Here is a 23,897-nt window from a genome sequence, read left to right as displayed (position 1 = left end):
ATAAGCTTACTCTATTAGTTTGACAATTCATGGTGTATTCAATAGTAAGAAAAAATGGGTGGGACATGCTGTATGAAGTAATGAAATTTTTGGATATGGCACACACATAGTAAGAATATACCTAGATCCTTGACATAATGTGGCCTCGAAATGGCCTCCGCATACACACTACTCGGACTCCCTCCAGTCACTGTCTGGCAGAGTAGAGATAGCAAGATTATACACTAGCTGACCCGGAAGCCTCCTAAAGAGTTACCAATAGGTTCGGTCCGGTGTACTAACTAGCAGCTGGTCTTGCGAACACCGTTTTAGAGCTGTACCCTCGAAATGTAAGGAAGATTGGATCTTGCCATGATGTCCATCATAACCTCAAAAGTCATCAGTCGTACTGCATGATGGAAGAGATGTTTGTTGTTTGTTATTTGGTTTTTAGGAGAATTAGCAATATTCTGCTCCGGGATATGAGGTGGTTATTCTCTGACCTTTCTGCATCCTCCGTATTTGGTGGTGACGGGCTCGAACCCCGGTCTAATCAAGAAGCGTGTGCTATGCACTGCTGCTCCTTCCCACCTGGCTACGGAGGCGCAATGGAAGAGATGGGGAAGGGTTGGCCAGAACTTAGCTCTGGAGACTAAACATGGGTTCCGCCACTTCAAGCCTCCAATAAGCAAAGTGGTATTGTACCAGTTGATGAGAGTCATCTACCGCCTAGTATTGCCTGGTAACACAGAGTGGTGGCATTCCTCCATGTGGTGTGGGCGCCACCTTGGTTCACACCTGGGTGGTCACCCACAGTGTGCTTGTGCATGGGGGTTATACCCAGGATTACAAACAGTCCCACCATCGTGAAGGTGCAAACAGAGGATTTTGCTGTCACAGACCGTCCGAACTTCGGCAAAATTGGGTATAAGGCCTTGAATGGTTTGAGCAGGCTCAATGCTGAAGAAATACTTCCACTTACCAAGACTAAGAACCTGAGGGGGCATAGATTCAAATTGAAGAAAGGCAGTTTTAGAATAGATTTGCAGAAGTTTGCCTTTAGCCAGCGGGTAGTTGATTTCTGGAACAGACTTCCATCTGTTGTTATGGAAATTGATAGCTTAAATAAATTTAAGGCCGAACTAGACAAACATTGGAGTTACCAGATGGGCAAAATGGGAAGGTTTTTTTTTTTTTTTTGGCTGATGTTGTATAAGCTTGCTTTCTTGCATCATATGACAATACTAATGACAATACTAATGCTAAATATTGAAAGTGGTGGATAATTTTAAGTACCTAGGGAATTAATTAACAAAGAATGGCAGCCTAGATATGGAAATAACTAGGAGAACAGCAGTTAGTCAGAGTTTTTTTTGTAATGTTAATAGCTTGTTATGGGCTAGGGAAGTTTCAATGAAGTGCAAAAAGCTGGTATATTTGGTCTCTATTTTGACCTATGCTGCTGAGACATGGAAGAAGAATAAAAAGGATTCTAGTAGAATCTAAGCAATGGACTGAAGGTGCTGAGGACTATGCTAGCTAAAACTAGAAGAGATAAAATAAGAAATACTGACATAAGAATGAATTTTGGATTAGAAATTATGAGGAAGAAGATAGTAACATCACGTTTGCAATAGTTTGGACACATAAAGAGAATGAACTTGGACAGATTACCAAGAAGAATGTGTGAGATGAAAATGGATATGAAGAGGCCAAGAAGAAGACCTAGGAAGAGATGGAGAGATCAGATTAGAGAAGATGTGGAAACGAATGGAATGGTAAGAATGACAGAAGACAAGATCTGGGGATGATAAAAATATTGCAAGGCTTTGACTCACCTGACCCACAACCTTAGGTTGGAACAGTGAGGAAGATGATGATGCATCTAAAAGAATTGTGTTGTTATTTTAGGACACAACAGTTCATGAATGCCAGTGATAAGAACATTACAAATAACTGGTAAATATATATTAGTGGAAATTGGAACTATAAAGAGGGAGTGGAGATAGTTCACAATTTTTAACAGTGACAGGTAATATAATGGCAACTGATGATAAATCGATGCTTCAAAGTAAAATATTGATTGATTAAAATATTCTGGATTTGTCAAGTCAGGTGTGGGCATGATGTACACAAAAGGAAACAATCATTAAAAAGACCAATGAGAAGGAAGAATCCCTTGCATGGGTTCAAACGATTTCTTGCAGGCAGAGTCAATTATTAAAGAGTGTATTGGTGAGTCCTTAGGGATGGCTCAAGTATGTCAATCTGATGGTGGTCTATCTTTGCATGAACCACGTTATCAGCGCATTGAATCCTGTGAAATGTTGGGACAGCATTTCAATCAGAGTGAGGAGAGCACGTTTAAAAAATGGATTAAAAGCGATCTCGAAATGTGCTCATAGGGCTGAAGACCATTAGAATCAAGCCATACAGAATCCAGGAAAGATTTGGTAAAGATTACTGAAGTCTGTATGTCTAATTGATGGTGCTTCTTTTCCTGCAACATCTTTACAAAGTATTCATTACCTGGTCAAGACTCCAGAAACATTGGAGAAAGGGGCTGACAGTGTGAAAAAAAAAAGGCTCTTTAGGATACCTGAAGTTGGAGTGAATGCTACTACTGTTCTGACCTTGGTTTACTTGATGTAAGTGAGTTATGAAAGTACAGTGAAACTTCTCCTAACGGACACCTCTCTTTAACGGACATCTCTCAAATTTTCAAATTCCCCAACTCTCCTCTATTGGTTTTAACGTGTTTTCAGCTTCTGTCTAGCAGACATTCTCTGTAACGGATGCGGACAGGCAATCTGCACTGTTTTGTTTAGATTAGCACTTAATTTGATCTCCCAATAACGGACAACGGGTGAGCTCACGGCCCTTTTTCTAAGAACGTTTCTTCCCCGTATTGCTTCAATCGTGTGTTTATTTTCTATTTTCGATTCTCTGAAATTTATCAAGGTTTATGTCGCAGTTCAAAACCCTTTTTCAAGAATTTTAAGGCATGTGTAAAACTTCTTATGATGAATTCGGTGTGTGCAGGGGGGGGGGGGGGGGAATTTGGTCGGCCTTTCGTCTTTTGAGTTTGATTTTTCAGTTTTGTTCAGTGTCGTGTGAAGTGCACAATGTCTTCTCATAAACATTTAACTTTAAAACATAAAGTCGAACTCATTAATGCATATGATCGGCAAAAAAATAGTGTTCGAAATCTTGCTGCAAAATTCAAAATCGAGAAGACGCAGGTAAGCGACATCCTAAAGAAAAAAAATGAACTCAAACAATTTTGGCAACACGGAAATGATCAGGTTTAAAAATCATTCCCGAAAACTGTTGGACTTCAAATTGACAATTTTACGTATGAGTGGTTTTGTTGCGCACGTGCTAAAAAAATTCCCATTAATGGGCCTATTATTAGGGAAAAGGCTCTGGAGGTTGCGAAATCTATGGGAGTAAATGAGTTCAAAGCTTCTGTGGGATGGCTAGACAAGTTCAAAACTCTGCATAAAATTTCTTGGAAAACCATAAGTGGTGAAGGTGAATCTGTTGATACTGGGGTTGTAACAGAGTGGACCGTCAAATTGGAAGATTTATGTCGTGATTTTGAAGCTAAGGATATTTACAACTGTGACGAAACAGGGTTGTTTTTTAAAGCTCTTCCTGAAAAAACAATGAGTCTAAAATACGAAAAGTGCCAGGGCGGAAATATTTCTAAGGAACGCTTGACTGTACTATTGTGTACAAATATGCTGGGAGACTTTGAACAACCTCTTGTTAGAGGAAAACCACAAAATCCTCGTTGTTTCAAGGGCATAAAGTTGAATCTTTTGAATGTTGACTGGAAGTCCAATAAAAAAGCGTGGATGACACGAGATATCACGAGTGAATGGCTAAGTCACTTTAACCAAAACATGATTCGTCAAAACAGAAAAATTATTCTTTTCATGGATAATGTTGCATCTCACCCGCACATTGAATTGTCCAACATTCAAATCGTTTTTCTGCCACCAAACACATCTGCAGAGTGTCAGCCCTTGGATCAAGGGATAATAAAAAATTTTAAACTTCACTACAGAAAACGTGTTTTAAGACATCTCATTGCAAACATGAACGATGTGACATGTGCGAGTGACCTTGCAAAGAAAATCAACATCCTAGATGCGATTCAATGGATTTCCTCTTCAGTAAACGCCATTAGAAAACAAACCGTCGTGAACTGTTTTGTAAAGTCTGGCTTCTCAAATGCAAAAATTGAAGTTGTGAACAGCAATGTGGAGCACCAAGAAGAACAAGAACTTCAACATCTATTGATAATGTACAATACTTCAGCTACACGTGACCCTGGCTACAAAGATATAGACTCGAACCTCACTACAGAAGATGGTGCTCTAGATATCAACGACATTATCATCGATATTTTTCAAGAAGTTCCTCATGAGGATGAAGAAATGGAAGGAGGTCATTCTGTCGAAGAACATATTAACGACGAACCACCGATGAAAATAGAAGAAGCGCTCATACAAATCAATCGTTTAAAAATGTTTTTCCCCGCTGAAGAAGATACTGAAGGACTTTCGATGGTTTCTTCACTCCAAACAAATGTTGAAAACAAAATTATCTTCTGCACCGAAAGAAGGTGCAGAAGAAAATAAGTGATTACTGTATGTATTTTTCTTAAGATAAAGTCATAATATGCATGGCACAATTGTATGTATATTATTTACAAAAATATTGTGCAAAATCTGTATATAATTTAATTTAATTTTACATTAAACGTTTAACGATTTTTCTTTATCTCTTGTGTATGTAATTGTATATTATTTACAAAAATATTGTTCAAAATCTGTATATATTTTAATTTAATTTTACATTAAACGTTTAACGATTTTTCTTTCTTTCTTTTTTTTTTTCTCCCTCAGACTTCTTGTTAGCGAACACTTCTCTTTAACGGACAAATTTTCGTTCCCCATGGCTGTCCGTTAAAGGGAAGTTTCACTGTATTTTGAACAAGGAGAAGAGAGTGCAACAGACTAACGACAATCATTGACCTAGGTGTTATCAAAATATGAGAGAGGTTAAACACATTTTATTTTTATTTTATGAGAAATTCCAAGTATGACAGTTGTTATTTGGTTTTCAGGAGCATTAGCAACTAAGGCCATATTGCTCCGGTGGTCACTCCCTGACCTTTCCGCATCCCCCGTATTTGGTGGTGACGGGCTCGAACCCCGGTCTAATCAGGAAGTGTGTGCTACGCACTACTGATCCTTCCCACCTAGCTACGGAGGTGCCTAAGCATGACAGGTATTACAACCAACAGTACTTAGTACCATGCAGGCATTGAAGGCTGAGAAGCTGAATGGAGATACTTCTTGATATTAGATTGAATTTCTGTAGATGGAAATTTTCAGGAAATACGTATAAAGGGAGAATATGCCAGAAAACAGAAGCTGAAAGAATAAACAAGGAAGAAAGAAAGTTGGTCCTGTGAGTTTGAAGTTGGACAGTAAAAGGATGTTGACTTGTTGCGGCACCTGTTTGGAAGAAAGAGTGGGATTTATAGAAGCCAATTCAGAAGAACAGTGCCCATGGAACTATCTACAGAAAAAGCATGCAGCAGAAACAGAACATCTATGAGACAGAGAGTACAGAGATTTTGTTAGAGATGAACCATTAATTAACCTAACTGCCCTCTTTTGAACAAAGGCAGCTAGCTTAATTAAAGACTTAAATTCTCAGGCTTCCATAGATTTTTTCACTAGAAGCCTGAGAGTGGTTATAAGAGTAACACCCCAGATGTGGGAACGATATTCCATGGCAGGATGAATTTACGGTTTGTACAGAGTGGGGCGCCTCCACAGCTAGGTGGGCAGGAGGCAGCAGTGCGTAGCACATGTTTCTTGATTAGACCGGGGTTCTAGCCTGTGCCCACCAAATAAGGAGGATGCGGAAAGGTCAGGGAATGACCACCGCATATCCCCCCCCCGAGCAATATGGCCTTAGTTGCTAATGCTTCTAAAAACAAAAAATACAAAATAACAACAAATAACAAATGTACAGAGTGAACAGCTGTTTGGAAGAAAAGTAATTTCGAGAGCGAAAGAGAAAACCCAGTTTTTTTAGATGCAAAGGAAGCAATACTTGTGATGTGCTTATGCCAAGAGGGATTATAAGTCAGGGTAATCCTTAATTGAGATATGTGATCTTGTCTAGAAATATAAGTGTCATTGAAGATAAGCACAAGAGCAAAAGAATCCTTTTTGACAGATATAAGTTGGGACTGAATTTTAGAAGGATCGCAATCAACTAAGTTATCTTTGCTCCACTGGGGCAAAGATAACTTAGTTGATTTACTTGAAGATCAGCATTTAAGAAATTGGTAGTGGATATTTGAGAAGTTGAAGCTGTTTGTGCAGGGCAACATCTTGTTGTTGTTATTTGGTTTTTAGGAGCATTAGCAACTAAGGCCATATTGCTCCGGGGATGTGCGGTGGTCATTCCCTGACCTTTCCGCATCCTCCGTATTTGGTGGTGACGGGCTCGAACCCCGGTCTAATCAAGAAGCGTGTGCTACACACTGGTGCTCCTTCCCACCTGGCTACGGAGGCGCCACAGGGCAACATCTGCACAAACGAAAACCATTTACCAAAACCCATAGTGAGCAGTCTGATAGAAAACTGGATACCCAATTACAAAAAACCGTTGACAAACCATAAGATGGAAGCTTATTTAGAAGACCATTATGCCAAACAAAATCAAAAGCCTTTGAAATGACAAGAGTAACTGCTTGCATTTCACTAAACTTCTCCATTTGATTTGTCCAGAGATGGCTAACATAAGCCAGAATATCACCAATGGATTGACATAAGTGGAATTCATACTGCTGATCATTGATCAAATGGAAGTTTTCTATACAGTTTAAGAGTTGGCAGTTAATTGATTTTTCCATTAGTTTAGAAAGAGTAGAAATAATTGCTATGGGACACTAATTGGATTGGAGGGATTTGTCACCCTTTTTAGGAACTGGCTGGATATGAGCAAATTTCCAAGAAGGAAAAATACCTTTGGAAAAAGAAAGTGAAAGAAGGCGACAAAGAAAGGAGTAAGTTCGGGAGCACATGTTTTGAGAACAAGTGGGGAAATAGTAGTGGTGGCATGTGATGCAAGAAAGCAAGTGTGTGAGCTTATGCAGCATCAGCCAAAAAAAAAAAAAAAAATCACACCATTGCCTCCAAATGCCTGTCCAGTTCCTCCTTAAATTTAATCAACCTATCAACTTCCACAACGACAGATGGAAGTTTGTTCCAGCAATTAACCACTCGCTGGCTAAAGGCAAATTTCCACACATCTATTCTACATCTGTCTTTTCTCAATTTGAATTTATACCCCCTTAGGTTCGTAATCTGAACAAGTGGAAGGATCCCATCAGAATTCAGCGTGCTCAACCCATTCAAGGCCTTATATACCTCAATCATCACCGCGCAGGTGCCTAGTCTCCAGCCACTGCAATTTGCAGAACTTATGACTCTCTTGGTAAGAGGATCCCTTCATTCCCCTCACCAAACATGTTGCCCTTCTCTTGTACACGCTCAAGTAAATCTACATCCTTCCTAAAATGAGGCCTCCAGACCTGTACACAGTACTCAAGGTGAGGCCTGACCATTGCCTTATACAGAGGGATAATCACTCCCTTTTCCCTGCTAGCAAAATTCCTATATATCATTGACAAAACCCCATAACCTGCCCTGGCAGCCTGTCTGCATTACTCAGAAAACTTCATATCTGACTGCACAATTACTCCCAGGTCTTTTTCATTTTCTACCACTTTAAGTGTAGTACCACACAGTTGGTATGTTTCTCTGGGGTTACTTCTACCCATATGCAGTACTTTGCATTTGTCAAGGTTAAACTTCAGTTGCCACTTCTTAGCCCATCTGCCCAAATTATCTAGATCCTGTTGCAGTAGCACACTGCCATCACTGTCTTTAACAACCCTGCCAACCTTTGTATCATCTGCAAACTTCGACATTAAGCCTGATATATACCTTCATCAATATCATTGATAAATATACAAAACAACAGTGGACCTAACACCGAACCCTGTGGGACTCCACTAATAACATTAGTCCACGAAGAGCAGCACCCATTGATTACCACCCTCTGTCTTCTCCCACTTAACCATCCTTTTATCCATTGTAGCAACTTACCCTTAATACCATTCTTCTCCAATTTGTACAATAGTCTTCCATGCGCAACAGTGTCAAAAGCTTTCCTGAAATCCAAATATATGATATCAAAATTATTTTTTGCATCCAGTTCCTTTGTAACCACATCATAATATCCAATCAAATTTGTCAGACAAGACTTTCCCTTAACAAACCCATGCTCTGTCTGAATTATTGCTGCAGTCTTGTCTAGATGATCCTGCCATGAATCTTTAACCAGTGACTCCATTATTTTACCCGGAACAGAAGTTAAACTAACTGGTCTGTAATTACTCGTGTCACCCTTCAATCCCCCTTTGTGAATTGGGGATACATTTGCACATCTCCAGTCCGTGGGAACCTCCCCTGAGTCCAAGGACGCTCTCATAATTATGGCTAAGGGTTTGCTTAGATGCTTTGCCGCCTCCTTTAATATAACTGGATAGATCCCATCCACCCCAGGTGCTTTTCTTATGTTTAATTTCAACAATTTCTCCTCCACTTTGCTTTCAGTTATTACAAAATCATTAAGTATCCTGCTACAATTTGATAACCTTCTGTCATTTTCAAACCTTAATAATTCCTCATGTGTGAATGTAGATGCAAAATACTCATTCAGTTTGTTTGCTATCTGAGCAGGATCATCAACAGTCGAACCATCGATGTCAAGTGGACCAATCAGATTCATCCCCTTCCTTTTAGAGTTTATATAAGTAAAGATATCCTTGCTGTTTTTCTTAGCATCTTTTGCCAAGGATTTCTCGTAATCTGCCTTTGCCTGCCTAACCTCCTTTGTCACCTGATTACAGACTAGCTTTTATCTGCCATAGGCTTCTGAGTCGCTTGATAATTTATATGCATCCTATGCATTTTTCTTCTCTATTACGAGTCTCATTAGTTCATTAGATAACCATTTAGGCCTAAATCTTGAACAATATTTCTTAATAGGTATGAAACTTTTAGTAGCTTCCACGATTAATTCCTTGAACGCTTCCCACTTAGAATTTACTGTTGGTCACATCGTCAGTTGATCCCACTGTACAAAATTTAAAAACTGTCGGAGAGCACTGTACTCACCTTTATGGAAACAAAAACCCTTTCCTTTACCCCTGATGGTTAGTAAATCCCACATCAGTACACTGTGATCACTGCCACCTAGTGGTTCCTTTATCTGCAAATTCTTTGTACATTTATAATCACTGCTGATAACCAGATCAAGAGTATTATCATCTGGTTGTCTCTTGAACATGCTGCTGCAGAAAACAATCATCCAATAAATCCAGAAAAGTCTGACTAGTGTGTGAGTGATCAACCCACAAGTTCCAGTCAATATCTGGGAAGTTAAAATCCCCCATTATAAGACATTCCGATTTACTAGCCCACTCTATTTCTCTGTACAAATACCATCAGTACCTGGAGCTTTCTTAGCATCATGATTTATCAAAATCCTTCTGACAGCCTTTTGACAGAAGACCACAGGAGGCATTGAATGGAGCATGCTGGAAATGGTGAGGTGGTTTACCAAAATCATCATTACCAATATAATACGAGTTGGAAGAAAACTAGGATTCTAGCAAGTCAGCTTTATCTTTGGCTGAAGTTACAATAGAACCATCTGGTTTTGACAGAGGTGGGAAAAGAGATGGGTAAAAGTTGCAGTCAAACAGACCAGAATGCTCAGCTACTATTTGGATAGGAAGCAAGTTTTCTAATCTTAGCCTATTTGAAATCTAGTTAGGATAGATTAATAACTGCTTTACAATTGTTGTGAGTTTTGGTGTAGGCAAGAAATGAACCTGGAGATTTGGATACAAGCCAATTGCAATATGCAATAATCTTACCTTGAATAGTTTTATCACATTTATTAGAAAACCAATGTTTAGATAAAGGACAATATTTTAAGTTGAAGTGTTCAATAAAGGATTTTATCTACAGATGAATAATTTCACTGACATGATTTGTGCAAACATTGACATCAGATGTTTCAAAACTGTAATCAAACCACAGGAGAAAAAAAAAGAAAAGAAATCTCGCAAGTCATCCCATTTTGCATTCTTGTAATGCCAAACAACATGAGGTTGGGAATAGCCATGAGATAAAGGTTCCATTGGAGAAGAGACAATCACCAAGTTGTGATCTGAAGTGCCTAAAGGACCTCTCACTTTGACCGTGTACTTAGAAGGGTTGTTTGTGAGAAAAAGATCAAGCGTATTGGCTGTATGATTAGGATTGTCCGGTATTTTTGTAGGTAAATGAACAATCTGTGCTAGGTCATTAGTAATTGCAAAAGCCTCAGCATCTCGACCTGCTGGGTTGGTGTGACTAGAAAACGGAAGCCAGCTGGAGTTGTGAACATTAAAATCACCATGGAAAAATTACCTCACTGTTAGGAAAGTTGGACTGGAGAAAGTCATTTTGCAAAGAGAGGAAGTCAAAGAGCTCCAAGTGATTAGTGGAGTTGGGAGAACGGTAGAGACAAGATGAATTTGACACAATGAGGTAGAGAGATTTTAAGCCAGAGAAGATCACAGAGAGGAGATTCCAAATTGCCAAGTCTCTGACAGGGAATATCAGAATGGACATATGCACAAGTACCACCTTTGAGGTGAAAGGAATCATACAGCGAATAATTTGTCATCTGAGATGAGCAGTAGTTGAATCAACCGATAACTGAGATTCTGTCAGAAAAAGTACATGGGGTTTGGCAGACTGCAAGTGGAAATGGACATCATTGAGATTAGAACTGAGACCACGTATATTTGTGAAATGAATTAGGAAGTGCTTGGGAGGTTTAGATCTTTTCGCAGATAAGCTTCCTCTATTAGTTTGACAATTCATGGTGTATTCAATAGTAAGAAAAAGTGGGTGGGACATGCTGTATGAAGTAATGAAATTTTTGGATATGGCGCACACGTGGTAAGAATATACCCAGATCCTTCATATAACGTGGCCTCGACAATGCCCCCCGCATACACACTACTCGGACTCCCTCCAGTCACTATCTGGCAGAGTAGAGGTAGCAAGATTATACACTAGCTGATCCAGAAGCCTCCTACAGAGTTACCAATAAGTTCGGTCCGGTGTAGTAACTAGCGGCTGGCCTGCGAACACCATTTTAGAGCTGTACCCTCGAAATGTAAGGAATATTGGATCTCGCCACGACATTCATCATAACCTCAAAAGTCATCAATCATACTGCATGATGGAAGAGATAGGGAAGGGTTGACCGGAACTTAGCTCTAGAGACTAAACATGGGTTCCACCACTTCAAGCCTCAATTATTTAGTAGCAGTAACGACAAAATATTTTATAGAATTTTTACTGATAAAATATTTTATAATTGCCACCTAGTTAAAGGTGGCAATTATTTAGGGCCAAAAGCAGAGACAATTCCTATATATTACAAAAAATACAGGATATGTGCACATAGTTTTGGGAAAAAGCTATAGAGATCCCTTTAAGGGGGTTTAAAATGACTCTACTGGACACTGTTTAACTTAGAAAAGCAAATTTAGAAAAACAAATTTAAGAAATGTGTAGTTATTTTATAAAAATCTTAAAATTAGCAGAAACTACCCATTGTGTATTAACTTTTCATGGAGGGTAGGTCATGGACATATACCAGTGAATGACACCACATATAGATTTAGTCAGACAGGTAACAAATTATGCGAATTTTGTACTGAAATAGAAATAGTGCACCATTTACTTTATTACTGTTGATTCGGGCAGAAAGTTTCGAAGAGAATTTGTCAGTTTTTGAGAATAAGACAGTTCATGCTGGAGGAGGTAATTTACTTATAATTCGATTATCCCCTGGGTAAGAAAATAATGTTCATGATATTGTTAATTACAGAGACAAAATACCATGTGTGGAAACGGAAAAGATTTGGGACCTTTAGGGGATATCTCTGGGACTTGAAACAAAATACGTCTGCAACGGTTTTTGCAGTTGGAAAAATGGCATATAGGGTCTGGTAAGTTTCTTAAAAGGTGGGTAGAGCCACCACTTCTGTGCAGTTTGGTTGGAGATGAGGTACATCTTAAAATGCTAGTTTTAGATATATATATATATATATAAAAAAAAAAAAAAGAGGCAACTGGTTTTTTTTTCAATTTTTACAAAATTCAGTTTTCTTGATAAAAATCTAGATCTCACAGGGACTCGTGTTTTCATCAAAACAGTTCTGTTCAAAGTCTGAATTAAGATTTTCCATGATATAGGTTTAAATTTTATAGCCCATTTGCTTGGTTTGATAGTCTGGTCAGATTGTTTTTTTTTTTTTTTTTTTCACATTAAATTCAAACAAGCCTTGAAACGGTGCATCTGGGTGGTGGTATCCATCGAGAATAAGTAACAATAGTCTTCTCTAATAGTGAAGTGTTACTTATTCGAGGTAGTGCAATCCATGGTAATTTGTTGCGAAAGCAGCAACAATATGAGATACAATTAAATCGATGCCTTTCATAGTTCACTATTACAAATGAAGTATAGCAAATTATCACTGAAGTTCAGTAGAAAATTCATAAATTCGTAGTGTATAATGCCTTGTGTGTTTATTTTTACTTAGTAATCATTACTATGTACAATGCTTGGTGTCTCTCATATTGTGGAGTTATACTTCATAACTGGGTTGGCATGACGGCAACACCTGGGTAACACACACCGATGATAGACCAAAATGCCTTGAAACAGTGCCGTCTGGGTGATGGTATCCACTGAGAATAAGCAACAATAGTCTTCTCTATTAGTGAAGCATTACTTATTAGAGGTAGTGCAATATATAGTAGCTCGTTATGAAGGCAGCCACAATATGAGATATAATTAAATCGATGCCTTTCATATTACTGTTGGAGTCCACTACTATGAACGAAGTATTGTGAATTATCACTGATAGTTCAGTAGTGAATTCATAAAAGCACATATAGAAATTCAGAGAAATGCACAAGGCATAAACGCCTTGTGCATTTATTTTTACTTAGCAGTCATTTATGTGCAAGAGTATCAAAAGCTTTCCTGAATTCCAATTATATGATATCAAAATTATTTTTTGCATCCAGTTCCTTTGGAATTATCTCAAATATCTAAAACCATTAATATACGTGGCTTTTTATTTTATTTAAAAACTTCTAATTACTCAAAAAAAAAAAAAAAAAATTCATTCTAGGTTGTGAAAAACTGTACAGAAATCCACTTGTGGAAGTGGTTAAAATATTTCTGCAACTTTCCTACTCAAACTTTTAAAATTAATATTATAAAGTAATTTACAAAATACATAAGGTAAAACTACTTACACATGGCTATATTACTCCTAATGACAGCAGATTGTTTGGAGTTGTTGGAAATAGCTGAAAATTCAGTAGATGAGTCTATTTCAGGTGTATTTTCAATCCCGATCTACAAATTGAATAAAAATTAAATTTGCCCAAAAATATAACAAATTAAAGTTGGTTTAATATGAATCTAAAAGTAGGATGAAATACTTCAACAAACAAAAGTATAACAGAATCTTAAGTCTGTATAAGTCCATAATATAAACCAGACAGTAGAGACAACAGATATAATACAGCAGCTACATTAGCATTAGTAGAGGCATATGATGCAAGGAAACCTTCCCATTTCACCCATCCATTCACTCCAAATGTTTGTCTAGTTCTGCCTTGCCTTGAACTTATTTAAGCTGTTGACCTTCACTACAACAGATGGATGTTTGTTCCAACTATCAACCACCCACTGGCTAAAGGAAAATTTCTGCATATCTATTCTACAATTGTTTTTCCTCAATTTGAATTTATTTCCTCTCAGGTGAGTAATCTCAGAAAGAGGAAGAATCCCATCAGCACTGAGCTTACTCAAACCATTCAAGGCCTTATAAACCTCACTTAGATCACCTTGGAGATGCCTAGTCTCCAGAAGCTGCAATTTGCAGAATTAAGCCTATCTTGGTAACAGCACCCCTTTGTTCCACTCACCAATTTCATTGCTATTTTCTGTACTCATACCAGCAGCTCTACATCATTCCTAAAATGAAGCCTCCAGACCTGTATACAGTACTCAAGGTGTGGCTTGACCATCGCCTTATACAAGGTGACAATAACCTCCTTATCCCTGTTAGCAAAATTCCTGTATGACATTGAAAGACACCATGAGCTACTCTTGCAGCCTTTTTGCAGAGCTCCGAAAACTTCATATCTGACTGCACAATTAGCCCCAGACCTTTTCATTCTCCACTACCCTGAGTGTAGTAGCACCCAGTTGATACATTACTCTGGGGTTACTGATACCCATATGCAGTACTTTACATTTGTCAATGTTAAACTTCAGTTGCCACCTCTCAGCCCATTTGATCAACTTTTCCAGATCCTGTTGCAGTAGCGTACTATCATTACTGTCATTAACAACACTGCCATCCTTCATATAGTCTGCAAACTTAGACATTAACCCTGATATACCTTCATCAATATCATTGATAAATACCAAAAACAACAATGGGCCGAACACTGAATCCTGGGGGACTCCACTAATAACATTAGTCGTGAAGAGCAGTGTCCATTGATAACCACTCTCTGTCTTCTCCTACTCAACCATACTTTTATCCATTGCAGCAACTTGCCCTTAATGCCATAATGCTCCCATTTGTACAGTAGTTTTCCATGTGCCACAGTATCAAAATCTTTCCTGAAATCCATGTATATGATATCAAAATTATTCTTTGCATCCTTTGTTCTATGGATACTATATTGGATACTATGATGTGGTCACAAAGTTCCTTTGTGACCACATCATAGTATCCAATCAAATTTTTCATACAAGACTTCCCCTTAACAAATCCATACTGTGTTTGAACTATAACTGCAGTCTTGTCTAGATGATCCTGTATCGCTTCCTTAACCAGTGACTCCATTATTTTCCCAGGAACAGAAGTTAGACTTACAGGTCTATAATTACCAGTGTCACCCCTTTGATCCCTCCCCTTTGTGAATTGTGGACACATTTGCACATCTCCAGTTCATGGGGACCTCCTCTGAGTCCGAGGAATCTTTCATAATTATGGCTAAGAGTTTGCTTACTTCCTTTGCTGCCTCCTTTAATATAACTGGATAAATCCCATCCACCCTAGGTGCCTTCGTTATCTTTAACTTCAACGGTTTCTCCTCCCCTTTGCTCTCAGTTATTACAAAATCACTTAGCTCCCTGTTAGAGTTAGACGTTGTAAAGCATATATCATCTTTTAAGGGCACAAAAGGTGATATTGTTGTACATGTTGGCACCAATGACATTAAGGGTAGGAGATCTGCAGATTTACTTAACAAGTACAGGTCTATGTTGCAAAAAAGTCGTGAATTAGGGTTAATTTTGAAAGAGTCTGCAATTCTGCCCAGACACGATAGGAGGGAATACATGATGAGAGCCTTGTCAATCAATTCGGTCCTGGAGGGAATGTGCAAGGCTCAAGGGGTAGAATTTTTTTTCAGCGTGGTCTGTGCTTGTTAACAGGAGAGACTGCTTCTACAGGGATGGCATACACTTAAATAGAAAGGGTACAAAAATATTTGCTGATGCTATCGAGGCAGTGTTAGGTGAGTCGGAAAACTGCTAGCTTGGGGGGATTCACACACTGAAAGGTTAAAAGTAGCTGCAGGCAGAGGTGAAGGTGGTTCTAGCACGACTTCTATTAGAATAAGTAGCGACCTGGAGCGAGGGGTGCTAGGGGTTTCAGGGACTGATGGCAGTCATAGTGAAACAGGCGGGTATATGGGATGTGTTAGGGTAACTAATAATAAGGATAGGTACATGTATACTTGCATGTATACCAATGCTAGAAGTATAGTAAATAAATTTGATGAATTTGAAGTGTTGGTCAAGACATCAAAGGCGGATATTGTTGGGATATCAGTGACGTGGTGACACACAGATATATGGAATGCGGATCTGGAATTTGGGGACTACAATGTGTACAGAAAGGATAGACAGGATAGGAAGGGAGGAGGTGTTATGCTGTTAATTAAGAAAAACATAAATTCAAAAGAAGTGCTTCAGTTGATATAGATGAACAGTGCACTGTTGAGTCAGTTTGGTATGATATAAGCACTGCGAAAGCAAAAATAAGAGTAGGAGTGTGTTATAGGCCTAATGACTCGAATGAGTACAATGAACAATTGTACAGAGAAATAGAGTGGGCTAGTAAATCAGAATGTCTTATAATGGGGGATTTTAACTTCCCAGATATTGACTGGAACTTGTGGGTTGGTCACTCACACACTAGTCAGACTTTTGGGGATTTATTGGATGATTGTTTTCTGCAGCAGCATGTTCCATTATGTTACATTTGTAAAATCTAAGTCGTTATATGTATTTAATTACAAGTACAATTTAATTGACAATGAGGTTCAACAAGATTAATAAATTTACTGATTAATTAATAATATTATATACCTATACTATACTAAGATAATGCTAACTAGTTCGGGATATAATGTTGTATCGTATAACAATGGCGCAAGTTACGAAAGGTAAATCTAAGGATACTTAAATATTAATTAACTTCCAAAATCTCACTGTCTCAATTCAGAATAAATGAAGGATCTCGCCTAGGTCTATAAGCTACTTACAGAAAATAATTTAATATAACAATTGGTCAATAAAGCGGCTAACTATAGCTAAAAACCTCCAGTTCGCTGGCTCAGCGAAATTTGTAAAACACGTGGATTGGATACCCTTACCGATACTAAGTAATAACCTACAGAATCTCTATCTACATTAAAATTTAAACTATGCATCGTAATTAGGAATAGAGAGCTACTCTAGAAAATAAGTTAATATGCCAATTCAAGTTAATAAAACAGAAAAAACTTCTTTATGTTCCTCAGCCGTAAAACTTCTGTTCTTAAGCTTTTGCTTAAGAACAGAAGCTTTTAAAAAGAAGAACAGAAGCAAAAGAACAGGTCTTAAAAACTTCTGTTCTTAAGAAGTCCGCTCACCCGGACTATATGTGTACGGATATGGTTTCCCCGTCATAGGAGCAGGCCGCTGCTGTCAAACAGTGTGATGTTCTTACCAAAACAACCATCCAGAAAAAGGCACAAAATTTGATTACAGCTTCTGATTCAACACAAATCTCAACTAGCAGGGAAGTGAAAGACAAAGTTAGTAGAACACTGAAAAAGGATCTAAAGGAGGTAAAAGTAAAAGCACTTTGTATGATTAAAAACAATGGAATTATCATTGAAACAAGCTCAAAAGATGATTTGAACTCCATTGCTTCCTTAAAATCTCTCTCTGATGCTGGGCTAGCAGCTGGACCGCCAAAAGAACTAAATCCTACAATCCTAATTTTTGATATAGACAATGATTTAAGTAAAGCAGACATTCTGAATGACATCTTTTCTAAAAATCTAAAAAACTTTGCTATCACGAGAGAAGAAATAGGAAAAGAAATCAGCTTTTGTTTTAATACAAAGGCTAGATCAAAAAATTAATCAAAGTGGGTGCTGGAATTAGCTCCTCGGATTCATTCCATTGTTACCTCACTAGATCAAATCTACATTGGATGGTCATCCCATAAGGTTAAAAATTGCACTGTCGTGACAAAGTGTTTTTGTTGTCCAATGTTCGGTTACATATCAAACACATGCAAACAGGATGTGCCTACTTGCAGGCACTGTGCTCGTCAAGGGCATTTATTTAATGAATGCCCTCACAAGGAAGTCCCACCCATCTGCTGAAATTGCACAAAAATAAAGATAACAAGGACTCGATTCATGATACTTCTTGCTGAGAACACTTACAAGCTTTAGAAACTGTACGCTCCAAACCATTCACTGTGAAATGTAAGGAATCACAAAGTGATAATTTACCAGTACCACTCCTTTTGATATCAAAAGTATGTATGCTACAGTTAAATGCCCAACGGACATGATCAGTTGCTGATGATGTTTGCTGCTTAGTAGATGAATCGCCTTTTGATCTGATTTGCTTACAGGAGCCATTTCATTCCGGTGGTAAAGTCATGGGTTACCCCATGGCCTCAGGAATAATTCAACCCAATCATAAGGATTCAAAGTCTGCAATAATTATCTTCAAAAAAAAAACCTTGATATAGTCAGAGTTTCCAGATTTGTACACAATTTGCAATGTGCATTAATGTTACTACAGCAACACTTTCATTTTATGTTATTTCTCTGTATTACCCACCACCTACAGATATTGCTTCGCATCTTCATTACATAGAATCGGTGCTTCACTCTATTAACCCAGAGCCTCTACTAGTTTTAATGAATGCAAATTCTAAATCTTCTCTATGGTACAGCAAATCCAGAGATATAAGAGGACACCTTTTAGAAGATCCTATTTTATCACATCAACTGAATGTCATTAACTTTCCAGGTCAGCCTTATACCTTTTCCAACTCCTTAGGACAATCAAATACAGACATTACATTGGATACTAACAAATACTCTCATTTATTCATAGCTGGCAGGTAAACACTGATCTGACTACATCTGACCATAGGATCATCTCTTTCCTATTAGAAAAAACACCTCAAGTTTCGAGGCAACAGCCAAAGACATTCACTTCATAATATTGGTTGGAGCAACTTTGACAAATCTATAATACAGGTTTTTCCTTCGTATGATATTAAAGATATTTCTGACTATAATCCTGAGGAATTAGCACTTCTTATTCAAAAGAGAGTTCAGAAAGCCATTTTCAGATTAACAAGACAGAAGTTCTTGACCACCAAAACCACACCTTGGTGGTCACAGGAACTCACGATACTAAGACAAAGTTCATTGAGCTAGAAAAACCTTTCAAAAAGACCGAAGAAACAACAATATCTTACCATCAGAACTCTCAAGACTACACAAGAATTTCAAAATACTAAGAAACTATACATCAAAACCACCAAAAAAGTAATTGGAACCCTGGCAAATTTCGTAAAAATTGCTGGTAATGAGGATCCATGGGGTTTGATATACAAAATCTGCAGAAACAAAATAGATCCAGGATATATCCCTAATATAGTAATAACAAATACTGAAGACTCTTTAAACTGGAACAATACTGTCAATAAAATACTAGACACATTCTTCCTGCAGGATGATCCAACTCTTGACTCCCCTGTGCAGGCTGAAATCAGAAATTTAAATGAATTGCATTTCACACCCGCTTCAACTTTCACAATGGAAGAATCTGCAGTTAATTCAATGAAAAAGGACAAATGTCCTGGAATGTATTTTTCTTAAATGTTTCTATGAGCTACGACCAAATCACATGCTTTTCCTCTTTAATAAATGCTTAGAATTTAGTACTTTTCCTGTTATCTGAAAGTCAGTTTTACTGAAAATTTTACTAAAACCAGGAAAACCTCAGCATGATCCAAAATCTTACAGGCCGATTGCCTTTCTTTCCCACTTAGGAAAACTACTTGAACACTTAATCAGTCTCAGAGTCAATTCACTGCTTGCAGAGGCTAATCTAAATTCATCCCTTCAATATGGCTTTACACCAGGCCGTGGCTGTGAAGATGCGCTGTTTCAAATGAAAAAGCTCATAGATGAATCTACATTTAAATATACCCTAATTTTATTTACAGACTTCAAAGGTGCTTTCAATACACTATGGTGGGGAAGTGTCCTTCGTTGTCTTGAAGGTATAACTGAGTTGCAAATTGCCCTCAGTTATCATACCTTCTCATTAAGGGCTATTTTAGTAATCGCTCTGTCTTGAAAAAAACTAAACACCAATCTATATTCAGACATATTCCTCAAGGCTGCCCCCCAAGAGGTCTATTCTTGGGCCCCTAGTGTGGAACTTAGTCCTAAATGATTGGCTTCTCCTCAATTTTTTTGAGGGGAAGCCAATTTTTGATAAAGGAACCACTAGGTGGCAGTGATCACAGTGTGCTGAAGTGGGATTTACTCAAAGAGGTAACTACCACCAAAGGAGTAAAGGGAAGGGTTTTTGCTTTCGCAAAGGTGACTACGGTGGTCTGAGACAGTATTTAAATTCTATACAGTGGAACCAACTGATGATGTTACCAACAGCAAATTCAAAATGGGAAGCATTCAAAGAATTAATCTTAGAAGCTACTAGGCTTTTCATACTAACAAAGAAATATTGTTCAAGATTTAGGCCTAAATGGATGTCTGATAAACTAATTAGACATGTGGCAGAGAAGAAAAATGTATCGGATGCAGATAAAGTATCAGGCGACACAGAAGCCTATGGCAGGTATAAACTAGTCTGTAGTCAAGTCACAAAGGAGGTTAGGCAGGCGAAGGCAGATTATGAGAAATCTTTGGCAAAGGAAAACAGCAAAGAGTTCTTTACTTATGTAAACTCTAGAAGGAAGGGGATGAATCAGATTGGTCCACTTGATATCGATTGGTCAACTGTTGAAGATCCTGCTCAGGTAGCTAACAAACTAAATGAATATTTTGCATCGACTTTCACCATGAGGAGTTATTCAGGGAGGGGAATGCCAGAGGTGTATTCAACTCTGGCAGTAAGCTAGATAATCTTGTAATAACTGAGAGTAAAGAGGAGGAGAAATTGTTGCAGATAAACACAAGAAAGGCACCCGGGGTGGATGGAATCTATCCAGTTATATTAAAGGAGGCAGCAAAGGAAGTAAGCAAACTCTTAGTCATAATTATGAGAGCTTCATTGGACTCAGGGGAGGTACACATGGACTGGAGATGTGCAAATGTGACCCCAATTCACAAAGGAGGATCAAAGGGCAACACAAGTAATTATAGACCTGTTAGTTTAACTTCTGTTCCAGGAAAAGTAATGGAGGCACTGGTTAAAGAAGGACTGCAGGATCATCTGGAAAAGACTTCAGTTATAGCTCGGACACAGCATGGTTTTGTTAAGGGAAAGTCTTGCCTGACCAATTTGATTGGATACTATGATGTGGTTACAAAGGAACTGGATACAGGGAATAACTTTGATATCATATATTTTGATCTTAGAAAAGCCTTTGATCTTAGAAAAGCCTCACAAGGAAGAATGCTGCATAAATTGGAGCAGTGTGACATTGGAGGCAAATTGCTGCAATGGATAAAGGAATGGTTGAGTGGGAGAAGACAGAGAGTGATAATCAATGGACACTGCTCTTTGTGGACTAATATTATTAGTGGATCCCTCAGAGTTCAGTGTTGGGTCCATTGTTGTTTTCTGTATATATAAATGATATTGATGATGGTATATCAGGCTTAATGTCCAAGTTTGCAGATGATACAAAGGTTGGCTGGGTTGTTAATGACACTAATGCAGTACACTGCTGCAACAGGATCTAGAAAAGTTGAGCAGATGGGCTGAGAGGTGGCAAATGAAGTTTAACATTGACAAATGTAAAGTACTACACATAGGAAGCAGTAATCCTAGAGTAATGTATCAACTCTGTGATACAATACTGACAGCGGTAGAGAAAGAAAAGAACCTGGGGGAATTGTGCAGGCAGATATGAAGTTTTCTGAGCAGTGCAGATGGTCTGCAAGAGTAGCTCATGGTGTCTTGTCAATGATATACAGGAATCTTTCTAGCAGGGTTAAGGAGGTGATTATCCCCTTGTATAAGGCAATGGTCAGACCACACCTTGAGTACTGTATACAGGTCTGGAGGCTTCATTTTAAGAAGGATGTAGAGCTGTTGGAACGAGTACAGAGAAGGGCAACAAGATTAGTGAATGGAACACAGGGTTGCCCTTACGAAGAAAGGCTTAAATTTTGCAAATTACGGTGTCTGGAGACTACGCACCTGCAAGGTGATCTGATTGAGGTGTATAAAGCCTTGAATGGTTTGAGCATGCTCAATGCTGATGGGATTCTTTCTCTTGGTCAGAATAATCGCCTGAGAGGGCATAAATTCAAATTGAGGAAAGGCAGTTGTAGGATGGATGTGCGGAAGTTTGCCTTTAGCCAGCGGGTGGTTGATTGCTAGAAGAAACTTCCATCTGTCATTGTAGAAGTTGATAGCTTAAACAGATTCAAGGCAGAACTTGACAAACAATTGGAGCGAGTGAATGGGTGAAATAAGGGGTTTTTTTTTGGTTGATTCGATATAAGCTTGCTTTCTTGCCTCATGTGCCTTTGCTAATGCTAATTACTTTTGTTTTAGCTATATTCATCTTTAGTCCAAAATTCTTAGTAACTGTGCATACGTATTGTGGCTTATGACCACAATGTCATCTGAAAATCATAAATGGTTTAGGTACTCTCCATTCACATTGTCTCCTTTCTGCAACCAGTCTAATCTTCTGAAAGCTTCCTCAAGGGCAGCAATAAAAAGCTTCGAAGATATTGTCTCTCCTTGTTGAACTCCTTTTTAAATTTTAAATTTGCTACTGTCTTTGTCAAGTCTAATGAAGGAGGTAGCGTTCTCATATATTTTCTTCAAAATCATAATATATGGGGTATCTGTTCCTTGTCTTTCCAGTGCCCGAAACATTGCCTTATGCTGTATGGACACACTGATTAAAGTTTAAAAATAATAACTACTTTTTAAGTAAGCATATTTCTTGTCACAAAGTTTTTTCAAAAACAAAAAAGATATGCAAATTTCTAAAAATACTAATTCTGACCGACAATACTTCACAGAAGGTATTTACATATTAGGTTTGATTGTCGATGCTTTATGGGTGTTGTCCATCTTAGCAGTTAGCTGCTGAAAGTTTGGTTGATGACTTGATAGGGCAGTATGTACAAACTCATTTAAATGCTCATCAGTCAAAACAGGACCGATACTTATTTTAAATAAATTTAAGTGTTTAATACAAAGACTCACAAGGATATGTCGTTCCAAAAATAAAGATTAATCTCTGAGCACATTCTTTTGTGTTAGGTTAATTTTGTTCCAGAACATGCTTCCAAAACTCAATAGTCAAGCAGCCACTTCCTTTTCATTGTTTCAATCCTTCATTCTCTTGGAGCTCCAGTGGCTCCAACTCTGCAGCTGCTGTATCCCGAGCAACTGGTGGTGGTCTTGTTGACATTATGAAGGATGGCAATAGCCATTCTTCATAATGTCAACAAGAAAAGGATTTTCTAAAAATGCAAATAATGGTATAAGTGCTCTTAAATCACAAAATCCATTAATTTCTTCTGCCAGTTAGTGTAACTTGCATGCATAATCTCTAGTTATTATTTCAAATCCAGGTAGAGTTTGCAAAGTTTTACTCAAACACGTGAAATGCATGAAGGTTTTAGAAACTAAGTCCTTGTCTAAGAGTTTCAGTTTGTTGTGGAAGCTGAACACACACTGCCCTAGATCAGAAATAAGTTTACCTTGTCCTTACAGAGATACATTTAATGATTGTAAATGCTCAACAACATCTGTGAAAAATGCCATATCTATTAACCACTGGGCATCTTCAAGTTGAGGGAAAAATATTTCTTTGACAAATTGTTTGATTGGCTCCATCAAGTGAAAGAACTTGTTAGAACATCCCTTACCGAGAGCCACCTTACTAAACAGAACCACGATACATCATCTGGAAGCTGATTGTTATCTATTTCTTCCATGAAGACTTGGAACTGTTGATATGTTTTGGTGCTTGAGAGAATGTATTTAACAATTTTCAGGACTACCTCCATAACATGTTCATGTTTAATATTTAGCTGCTAGGTGTTCCCTATGAATAATGTAATGGACAGGGATAAAACTGGGTAAAAAAATGCATCAGCAGTTAAAAGTCCCACAAGCCTTTATTG

At 38.0% G+C, this 23,897-nt stretch overlaps 1 protein-coding gene across 3 annotated transcripts in view; it reads right to left on the bottom strand.

Annotated features, from left to right (window-relative positions):
• Positions 1-23,897, bottom strand: part of LOC150085473 (uncharacterized) — a 620,530-nt gene that overhangs the window by 229,402 nt on the left and 367,231 nt on the right. For all 3 annotated transcript variants that reach the window (XM_090374054.1, XM_090374052.1, XM_090374053.1), the window contains exon 14: positions 13,476-13,578. In XM_090374054.1, coding sequence (XP_090230180.1) covers positions 13,476-13,578 — 103 coding nt within the window. The remainder of the gene's footprint in view (positions 1-13,475; positions 13,579-23,897) is intronic.

The sequence above is a fragment of the Mastigoproctus giganteus genome, chromosome 5, assembly GCF_048544385.1.
Source record: "Mastigoproctus giganteus isolate SK-2022 chromosome 5, ASM4854438v1, whole genome shotgun sequence".
In the NCBI taxonomy this organism is placed as follows: Eukaryota; Metazoa; Arthropoda; class Arachnida; order Uropygi; family Thelyphonidae; genus Mastigoproctus; species Mastigoproctus giganteus.
This window is presented reverse-complemented; position numbering and strand designations above follow the sequence as displayed.